This window comes from Halyomorpha halys, unplaced genomic scaffold, assembly GCF_000696795.3.
Source record: "Halyomorpha halys isolate HHAL.00 unplaced genomic scaffold, Hhal_1.1 Scaffold737.1, whole genome shotgun sequence".
NCBI classification, from domain to species: Eukaryota; Metazoa; Arthropoda; class Insecta; order Hemiptera; family Pentatomidae; genus Halyomorpha; species Halyomorpha halys.
Genome location: NW_027116386.1, coordinates 88,442 through 100,152, shown reverse-complemented (window position 1 = coordinate 100,152; position 11,711 = coordinate 88,442). Strand labels below are relative to the sequence as shown.

At 27.9% G+C, this 11,711-nt stretch overlaps 1 protein-coding gene across 2 annotated transcripts in view; it reads right to left on the bottom strand.

Annotated features, from left to right (window-relative positions):
• LOC106685767 (uncharacterized) overlaps positions 1–5,823 on the bottom strand; it is a 16,099-nt gene extending 10,276 nt beyond the window's left edge. Inside the window, exons 1-4 of one of the 2 annotated variants that reach the window (XM_014428672.3) lie at positions 5,734–5,823; positions 3,457–3,622; positions 3,098–3,334; positions 815–882 (exon numbers count right to left, since the gene is read on the bottom strand). In XM_014428672.3, the coding sequence (XP_014284158.1) occupies positions 815–882; positions 3,098–3,334; positions 3,457–3,622; positions 5,734–5,811 (549 nt within the window). In that variant the 5' untranslated portion in view covers positions 5,812–5,823. The remainder of the gene's footprint in view (positions 1–814; positions 883–3,097; positions 3,335–3,456; positions 3,623–5,733) is intronic. The other variant, XM_014428673.3, reaches the window with a different exon arrangement.
• Between the last annotated feature and the right edge of the window lie 5,888 nt (positions 5,824–11,711).

The following is an 11,711-nucleotide window of genomic DNA, read 5'->3' as shown; positions in this document are numbered from 1 at the left end:
AAACCGATAATATCGAAGGAGAATATCGATATTCCGATATTATCGGTTACTCGATATCGATATCAAAATATCGGATATCGGAGACAAAATATCGATATCGATATCCCATCCCTAGGTCCAGGTTGGAATCCGGCTGTAGCAAATAATTCTGTTACTGTAGCCGTGAGTGGACTATGTGGGTCCAGGAGCTCTTTTGAGGCACACCCATGCTCTATAAAGTGCGTAAAAAATCTGCCCATTGTGCGTGATCATGAACAAACCACCATCTTGTACAACCATTTTCAAGAAACAGTGCTTCCTTACAAATTATAAAATTCATGACCCCATCATGGATTTTAGTGATAAATCCCTATTTCCATATGAAAGATATCTGTCGTGCAAGTAATATCACAACAGTGAAAAGTATTACAGGGTTTGTCTACACGGTGATAATGAATCCAACATCGCTGCCAGCTTGCTTGGTAAATAAAAGATATGGCTTTGATTAAATATTAAAAGCAAAAATGTTAACTATAGATAACAAACAGGAAAGTTGCAAGATAATACGATGTACATATAAGGTTTGCGTTATGGAGATATAATGTATGGAGGTCCACTGTTAAGGCTTATAGATATTGCAGTTAGTTATCGTAGATAGTTGATTCTACTGCCTACTATCAAGCAAATCCTGCTATTACGACAGTACTGTCATGACAATTGTCATAGTTATGAAGATCTTTGTTACAACGACGTAGCGGCAGTTATTACTGTCACCGTCAAATCTATATTTATTACTAATGACTAGTATCTGCAGTATAAAGAAAAATTTACTTACATAATTGAGCAAACTTGTTCCGTTCAGTCGCAGTATTCCTGACTTGTTACCGGTTAAAAGTATTTTACCTGGAACGTATTATTAATACAGAAATATTTTTAATAAAAATAAATAAATAAATAGAGATAAAGTATGAGTAATACTTATCATTAACAAATAAAAATATTTTCAATTTTTTGAGATTAGTAAATCATTTAAAAATTATGATTCATAAGGACTTGAATTAATAACTATTTTTTCATAAATTTATTTATTTGTATTGTGAAATTTAACGATCTGTTAATGGGCTACTCATGAGCCACCAATGACAGGTTTATGTTACGTATAACGTCTCAATACCATTTTCTTTTCAGACGCTTATAGAGAGTAATGTGGGTTCTATTGTGAACAAGCATAGAAAATAGTGGTTTTGAGGAAAAATGGAGTTTATAATGAAACGGTAGGTTGCTTTTTACTGTTAATGTGTAACATCTTGGGATACTGATAATATTTGAGACAGTGTTAGGCAAAAAGTAATGCAATTACAATTAATTTTCATTCATTAATTTTCATTTTGATTTCAATAGTAATTCTTATTGAACGTGAAAAGCGTATGCTAAAAACAGAATATGTATTTTTGCTCAAACTGTGAGTGCTCTTGAGATAAAAAAAAATCTTAATGCCAATTTTTAAAAAAAATATTCAACGCGTTGTTCTAAAGAAATTTTGAAAGTATTGAAAAAAAAAAAAAATTGGGATCCTAAAAAAATATAGAAATGAGAAGTCACTAGAATGATGCTTTTTTTTTAAAAAATAAAAGTTCCTTATATAGACTTTTTCGTATCTAAGCTCCAGTGACGATACGTACATCATTCCATTATGTATTTCATTTTATATTTACCCCATCCTAACGGACACCTCTGTATAACGGACAAATTATATTTCCCGTGGGTGTCCGTTATATAGAAGTTTATTTAAATACGAAAATATTTGTTGAAATGAAAATCCGAGCCCCAAGTATCAATGAATAAATAGTACAAGAGCCGGGAAGAAAAAAAGGCTGTTATCTCACCCAAATTTTTGATTAATTCAATGAAAACTATGTATAATTACTAGTCAAAATTGAAGAGTCTGCCAAGTATAGGTAGGGGGAATAAAAAATGGCGGAAGTTTCAAAACCTTAAAAAAAGATTAATTTTTCATTCGAAGCTCTGTATCTTAAAAACTACCAAAAACTAGAAAATCTTAGAGAACATTATTCAAAGAAGAGTAAATTTTCTAAAATATTAGCCTTAAAAGATATATTTACGTCCAATAGTTCTCGAGATATAGCTTTTTAAAAAGCAAAATTTCTTAAAAATCTACTGATAGATTAGTAGTTAGTTAATTAATTTTAAGAAATCTATATCTCAGGAACTATGAGACGTACAGATGTCTATTAGCACTCAAATTAAAGCTAGTTTAATGGACTAGAAAAAAGTTTATGACCTTTACCTTCGTAGGAATAGTAGTTTTCATGATATATGCTAAAATAAATTGTTCGTATAAAATGTTGAATTTTAGAAAAAATATATCTCTAGATCCATAAGATGTCACATATGTTGCGAACACTCAAAATAAAGGGAATTTAACTAACTATAAAGTAGTTTATGACACTTATCTTTGTATGGGTAGTAGTTTTTATGATATTCACATATGAATCTAAATTTGGCAAATGAAAATTTATCCGAACAACTATAAATCAATTTATTGTAGCGAATTTCATGTAAACTATAACTCCTACGAAGATAAACATCATAAACTACTTTATTGCTTATTAAACTAGCTTTAATTTGAATGCTAATAGACATCTGTATGTCAAATGGTTTTTGAGATATAAATTTTTCAAAATAAATTCACTAACTACTGGTCTTTCAGTACGATCCCATACAACATTTTTATGAAATGTTACTTTTCAAAAATTTATATCTCGAAAACTATTTAACGTAAATAACTCTATTAGGGCTCATATTTTAGCAAATTTACTCTTCTTTAAATCACGTTCTCTTAAGTTTTCTTGTGTTGTTCCTAATTTTTAAGATATAGAGCTCCGAATGAAAATTTTTTTTTTATCGCTTTGAAACCGCCGCCATCTTTTATTCCCCCTACTTATACTTGGAAGACTCATCAATTTTGACTATTAATTATACATAGTTTTCATTAAAGTAATCAAAAATTGGGATGAGATATCTGCCTTTTTTCTTCTCTTGGGCTTTTGTACTAAAAGGAAGGGGAAGAAATAACATTTATTTAAAATTATATTACCCAAATGAAATCGCCACCCTCTCATATTGCTCTCGAATTTGATTGGTAGATCCAATGCGCATATTGTGGCGTTCCAGGTGTATTCGAACGGTTGCCTGTAGATGGAAGTCCAGACGATCATCCCGTTGTATGCTTTCCAGTCAAGTTTGGCGATTATCTGCCTCCTTCGCATGGTCAGGACGAATCCTCCGGTTTGGGTTGCTAAATGGACATATCTTTGTTTTAAGTGGGGAGGACCTATAGTGGATAATCCTTTAGTTTAAAGTTATAGTTAAACTTGTCATACTATAAGATTTTGCCATAGTTACCACACTGGCAGTTACTGTCATCAAGTGACATGGGAGTCGCTGTATCGTTACCTTTTCTCGGCCATTCTTTGTAATATAAATTCCATTTTCCGACGGAGTTGTAATTCCATTGCCAATTCACGATGTAAATATTGTCATCGGGATTGTTTCTTTTGAAGGTTGAAAAGATAGTATCGTTGTCTGCGGTGCCGTTCGCCCAAATTTGATTGCAGTTTTCCTTGGAAAGTAAAAACAATACAAAAATAAATTGTACAATATCCTTCTTTATGTATATGGAGTTTGTTATTATTAAATAGTTAAGCTTAATTTTTTCAGATTAAAGTTAGTCAGGGATGGGATAGAGAACGCAAAAAATATAAACAGAATGAGGATGTTATAATTGTAACATTCTTATATAAAAAAAAAAAATCGAAGATTCTACAAAAGTTTATTAGAAACCGAGATGGTTCAGGTTGTGGACAGAAAAATGAGTCACATGGAGTATAAAGTTAAACTTCTCATGGCGAAAACCTCTGTATAAAGGAAATCCCTCTTAATGGACAATTTCATCAAGGCTGAATGTACCACTTCGTAGGAAGCACCAAAATAAGTTGAATTAACTTTTGATTTTCTCTAGAATGAAAAGTCCGATTTTCAATCTATAGAGAGCATTTTGTGTTTTTTAAATATAGATTGATATAATATTCACACTAATTGGGTATTAAACCGATTAATTAAATAATTAAGAAAATAAAATGCGAGAATATGAGTTAACGATTTTTTTTAAAAATAAGTATTGGGTTATAGCCAATTGAAGAACCGTTCACTGAAACCAACAAGAAATTTAAAATGAGACTAAAAGTAAATTTTACTGTATGATGGTATAAATAACTAGATTTTATAAAGCTAGTTTAATTCACTATAAAGTAGTTTATAAGCTGTTTCGTCTTAGGAACAGTAGTTTTCATATTTGCTAAAATAAATTGATTTATAGTTCGGATAAAATGTCATTTGCAAAATTGATATTCCTATGCAAATGTCTTAAAAACTACTACTACTAAAGTAGTATAAAGATAAACGTTATATACTACTTTATAGTACATTAAACTAGCTTTAATTTCAGTGTTTATTCTTTTAGTGTTGAGTGTTATAGTTCTTCGTAAATCTTACATTTTTTTCGAATAACTAGAAATCAATACTTTGTGAATTTATTTTGGAAAATATAATGAAAACTACGACTCCCATGAAGATAAACGTTATAAACTACATTATAGAACTTTAAACTAGCTTTAATATTAGTGCTCAATCACATTTGTACCATCAAAAGTAAAAGTTTTTTTAACAAGTAAAATTCTACATCTAAAATCATTTAGATATTTAATATTAGATTTTAGATATAATATTTTTAGCCAAAAACAGTATTGTGTAACTTTTTTCCAGAATAAATGACCCTCAAAAATTAGTTTTGTGGGTTCACATTTTATGACGTATGTAGAGAATGAAAGGTGCTGATGAATAAAATTGATGCCCACGTCCGGAGTGGAGAGGTTTCGTAATAGAGAGGTTCAAATGCACGAAATATGTACCTTGTTGGCCGAGGCTTTAAGGTTAAATGTACAGAATTTCAGTGATTTTTTTTTTCTTGAAAGATGGTACAAATTTACTTTTTGTCTCATTTAAAATGTCTCGTTGGTTTCAGTGAACGGTTCTTCAGGTGGCTATAACCCAACATTTATTTTTTAAAAAAATCGTCAACTCATATTTTCGCATTTTATTTTCTTAATTATTTAATTAGCCGATTTAATGCCCAATTAGCGTGAACATTATATCAATCTATATTACGAAATCACAAAATACCCTTTACAGATTGAAAATCTTGATCATTCTAGAGAAAATCAAAAGTTAATTCAACTTATTTTGGTGCTTCTTATGAAGTGGTACATTCAGCTTTAATGAAATTGTCCATTAAGAGGGAGTTCCTTTATACAGAGGTTTTCGTGATGAGAAGTTTAACTTTATACTTCTTGTAGTCCATTTTTCTGTCCACAGCCTGAACCATCTCTGTTTCCAATAAACTTATGTTGAAGCTTTAATTTTTTTTTTAGCCCATCTCTGGCTAACTTTAATCTGTGTTATATAAAAGTTAAATCTGTGTTTATATAATATCTTCCCAAAAATGGTTATATTAACTTTTGATTGATAAGTCCTTAACTATATAACGCAAGAGTAATTTTTGAAGAAAAATATGTGCTATTTTTATTTTATGGTGTCAATCGATCTAAAAAGTGAATGGCTCAAATAATTATAATAGAGATTCATATTGATTATGTTTAAGAAAATTATGATTACCTCGCAAGTAGTACAACTCACAGCAACTACTGAATTAGTTAAAACGAAAAAGAGTAAAATTCTCTCCAAACCTTTCATGATTACTGGCGTTTTCTGCTCCTAGCAAAGTCTTATATAGTTAAATTCATTTCTTTATATAGTCTTATTTTATTCTTTTTATTGAATGTTTTTCTACGCAAAACATATTGTGGCCATTTTCGAACGATTTTACGCCTTGTCAATCCGTACAATGGAAGGCCTTGCATTTTTCCATGGTATCCTTCTTCCTCTCCCAAACCAATAATTACAAACACAAAACAACTATTGTTTATTGAAACGATAAAATCGACGCAAGTTAAATCAAATATAATTAAAGTTATACTTTATACATCAAGTATGTATTATTTACAACATGGTTATATTATAAAATATCTAAATGAAGGATAAAAACAATAACGTATGTTTTATCCTTTGATGCGAAGAGTTCATGATATAAAACTTTTTTATTTTCTTATTTACTTTCACTTGACTATATATAAAAAAATTTCTTATCACTGTAGTAATTAAATAATTCATTCTTTAATTTCAATTAACCTATAAAGGAGCCTTTTGGTTGATAGGACGATTAACTCCATAAAATCATTCTTAAAATTTTGATTCTTTAACAATTTAGCATAGACAAAGTGAACTAGAACAAAAGTTAAATATTTAAAAAAAAAACTGTTATATTTTCGTATTTTAAAATTTAAAACAATTTTATAAAGAAATATGTTTAAAATTTAGTAACGTGAAGTACTATTGAATTTGAAATTTTAGTTACTTAAATTGTCAACTGAAAGGCGCATTTGGAAAAATAGTACGGGAAAGTATTAAAACACTGTAAATGACATAAAAAATATCTTTAAAACCTGAAATTTAAACTAGGTGGTAATTTAAAGTCGTGTGTGATGCGCACACTGTACCAAATTTTTAAATTTATTTATAGAGATTATAGTGATTTATTCACATGATTCATTTATTTATTTTTTATAGAGATTCACCCGATTCATTTATTTATTATTTATAGAGATTCACCCGATTCATTTATTTATTATTTATAGAGATTCACCCGATTCATTTATTTTTTATTTATTGAGATTCACCCGATTCATTTATTTACTACTTATAGAAATTCAGATTGTTTTACAAAAAATCCACCAGTTTCTCTTATAAATGTTTGTTGCAAGCAACAAGCAGCCAGTTTCTTTTGATTTTAATTTTATAAAAAGTGTCCAGAAAGTGTCTATGCTATCTAAATTTTAAATGAATAGATCAAAACAAAGATCTTCAAAGAAAATAATTTATTTATTAACTATGTGGACATGATGGAAAATTATTTACTAAATCCAGTATTGTTAAAATGACGAACAGAAAAGAGAATTATTTTTTCTTTGAATTATTAAGATACGCGTGGGCTCTGGGATGTAGGGCTTACTTTACGACCCACGGTTTTTTTATTGGATTTCAGAAGCAATGGACCATTGTATTACGATATATATATATATATATTTTTTTTTTTTTGGTGTTTAGCAGCGTGCTCGCTATGGTCGGACATGGAAAAAACATCGCTTCTAAAATCCCCCAAAATATGGCTGCGTCGCACTGTAGGAAAGGCCGGAAAAATACCCAACAGTGAAAATGGGTTTAAATTTTTTTTTCAGTTGTTTCCTGTTCTTAAATAGTTGAATCATAATGTCTTGCTATAATTTTTGGGAATATATATATGTTTAAGGCCCTAAGGAGGGGTTTAATAATGCACTATCGTAACCAATTGACATTTTTTGAAATCAATCCAAAAATTCTGATTAGAATTCAGATTTTTTCCTATACCTTAGTCTCACTTCCATATCCTTTTCATACAAAAAATATAACACTAAGACTAGACATATCTAAAAAGATACCACCACAAACGCACCAAACATATGTTATTAGACAATACATGAATAATGTTTCTGAATTGTAAAAAACTTGTTTATTGTATATATTCTATTTTTTAACCAAGTGTATTAATTGTTTTTTTGTTCGTTATTTATAATTCATGATTATTTATTATATTTACTTTATAATTATTTTTTCTTTTTAGTATATATGTTTTAAATCATTTTCCTATTGTTTAAGACCACAAATATGTAAAAAATTGAAGTCAAATCACCTCACTATATCATATAAAGAGTATTTACGCTTTAACAGGTACCTTTTATCAATTATAGTCTTATGACAATCCGTATACAATAATCAATAAAAACTATTATTTAAAAGAAAACAGTGGGCTGTTGGCCCACAGTTGGTTATAAATGTAAATATCGCCTTCTTTCCAGTTTTGTTGGTATATAATTCAAAGAACAGATAGTTCTCACTCTTTCCTGTATGCCTCTTAGAGAATGTAATTAAGTAAGTGATTTTCCATCATGATCCGTCCATGATTCCGCATTATTAAAATATAAATTATTTTCTTTTGAGATCTTTGTTTTTTCTATTAAATCAATTTTTAAGTTGGATACACCCTTTCTCAACAACTTATAGCAGGATCAAATCTAAGGGGGGAGGCATAGTCAACCAGGTTGTGACATATCAGCACAGAGTAGGAGAATGAAACCAAAAGTTTAAAAACATTATATATAATTGTCGCAGTACTTTATTAGTTATTACAATTAGTATCTTCTTTAAAAAATATATTTTTTATTAATAATTTTTTTCACTCCTAGGAGTGAGGGGAGCTGGCCCCTCCTGCCCCCCTCTGGGTACATCCCTGAGTAGGATTCCAAATTATGTTTAACATCACACAAGCTCATACTGTCAAATTTATAAATACATGAGACCCATTCATTGGTTACCAAGCCAATTGTTCTAGGATCTACGTGTTAAAAAACTACATTTAATTTAATCTTAAGTTTAATACTATATGTTATTTTGTAACATGGTTGTATTATGTTAAGCCATCTGATTGGCAAAATAATAATTATTCTTTGTTTGTTTTTTCTTCTTAGTATTTACTTTTCAAAAATTGTCTCACTCCCTCGAGAAACCTATCACTCTCACCCATAGTATTGCTATGGAATGGAAAATAGGAAAAAAAATATTTCATCAAAATAATAATGCACTTTTATGCCAATATGTATATGCTAATGGTCATTTTTTCTTTAACATAAGAAACCTCAGGGAACCGTTAAAATTTCATGTCTCTTATCTGTGTGAATTTCAATGTAACATTATGTTTTTATAAGGGGGATATTATTATTTTAAATATATAGTATAAGTTTTTTTAATTATATTGATAAGGAATGTTTTTAAAATGCTTTTATTTAGCGAAATGGTTTATATAAATGTTTAAAAGATCATTGACAATATTTAATGTGTGATTTTAGGGATTGACATTATGTAGTCTGAAACATCATCCAATTAATAAATAAAAAAATGTATGAATTTTTAAGGGTGTTTATGTTTCTAAAAGTTGCTATATTGAAAATTATAATATTCCGTATCTCAAAATATCATTTTCTGAGGGTAATAATCTAGGGAATATAGTTTTATATATTTTTTTGTTCTCAACAGTATCACTTTTTATAACGGAAAGTAGTATATATTGTAATCCTTCAGTTTTTATATTGATGTTCCTTATTATTATTTTTTTTATCTTCAAATTGATAAAAAATTTGTTGGTTTGGTCATTTTAGAATATAATTGTCTGAACAATAATTAGTAGCAGTTTGAATCTTAAAAATCATGCTATGTATAAATAATTTTTCACATAGAGTTTAAGAGATTAAATATATAATAAATAAGTTATTAAAAATTATAATTGAGAAAAAAAATATATTTAATCCCATAAAGGCTGGTTTATTTGTATCTGATTCTTCAGGTATTCATTCTTTAGGCAACACAAGAAACAAATATGTATATAGTTACAAAGAATGAAATTTTTTTTTAATGATGTGATACTGATATTAGAAATTACTTAATAGTTTTCATTGTGTGACTAGTGAATTGAAAAAAAAGACCATTACAGGAAAAATGCAAATATACTAATATATATATCCATTTCATCTGAATTTTAAGATGAAAAATTCAAGTTAAAATTGAACACTGACGAATGTCAGTCCAATCAGATTAGACACTATAATCGACAAATTATTCTTTCATTATTTAGAAATTTTACTGTTTGAATTATGTGTATCATACTTCAGTTATCATAAACCCATCATTTCTTTCTTGGAGTATGAATTAATGAAAAATTATGAATAAAATAGATATTTCATTTAATTAAGAGAGATTTCTCTGAACCAAATTCCTTTTCTTAATCTTGAAATAATGAAATCTTGAACAAATGTTGGAACTTCTCCATTCGTTTACTTCATATGATCAAAATTCAGTTATTGTCTTATCATAATTAATTATAAAAACATTCATGTCTGAGTATTCTTGACGATGATATACATTGTTGGCAGAAAATAATTTTTTTAAATATTGGAGCCCAATCACAATTTGGCCTCCATTTAATATTATCATTATCATTCAGAAGAATCACATTTGTCTCATTAGTTCATATTTCGGGACATTCATAAAACACATTCCAACCTGCCCACGTGGTTATTACAAATCTTTTACAACTAAAAAAACGAGTATTTTCTTACAATTTATTTTTAACAAATTAATATCTGTCATTACAATTAAAACAACTATTATCGTTTCACTGTCAATGCAAATAATTCATTTCAGAATGGTCTTATATTTTTCAGTTTATCTATAAGTTATTTCCCAATAATCTGTGTATATGTTTAGTGAAAACACCACTTTACATCAAAGTCTCTTTTATTATCTTTAAATTCTTATATTTCTTCCACTGATATTTCAGAGTGTCATCCATCTTCAGGATGTTTTTCTTTTTTACAATTTAATTAGGCTATGATAAATATGATTGCACAAATTAAGGTATATTATGTGAATATAATATAAATTATTACCTTAAAACATTCTATGCACAATATTATCCTTATATATTACTTCATCTGATGTAATAATAAATATTTTTTGAATTCTTACTATTTCATGTCTTTTTTTATTTAATATTGGTGTCATAGTTTATTAGAACCATACAGTATAGGCAAATAGGTTATTATTCAGGTAATAAATCATATTGTATCCAGATAATGAATTTAAACTTGTGCATTCATATTTATTGTGTTATTATATTTTAGAGATAAAAAAATCTAGCTGATGGAAGTATATCTGAAGCTTTGATCGAAGGAATGTGAGATTTTAATGTTGCTAAAGAAATGTTATGGAAAGTGCTGTTTTCATTTAAAATATTCATAAATTATTAATAATATACATTCCTTAAATAATTAGAATTTATATAATATGTTATTTAGCTATTATTTCTTATAAAATTATTCTATATTTCTGTCATTTAATGGTGTAGTGTTGACACATATATACGTCACTGTAGAATAGTTTACATATTTTAATAAATAAATTGTGACACACTCAATAAACATACTAAAGGGAAGGAATCAAATGAAGAAGATAAGTAAGCAAAGATTGTTGCTATTTTGATTTTGAATCCCCTACTTCGTTATGCCTTATCATTATTATTATAATACATATATATTTTAGTTAGCAATATAATGTATTTCAAATAAATTAATATTCATTCACACATTTTCTTTATCATATTTGACATTTGGACTTTATCTACATTTAGTAAGCCTGTTCATGAACGATTTATTTGTAATATTTCATGGAACACTTATATTATCTTTTTAAAGTTAATATTTTATGGGTTGTAATATAGAAGTAATTAAAATAGAATTTTTGCTAAAAAAGGATAAAATCTTTGTTTTAAAAAGTCAATGTTTGGGCCTGTAGTAAAATACTTCTTAAAAAAAAAAAAATCAATATCGATATATTAATTCATATTGGTAACTATTTTTTATTTTATTTTGCTATAAAAAAAATATATA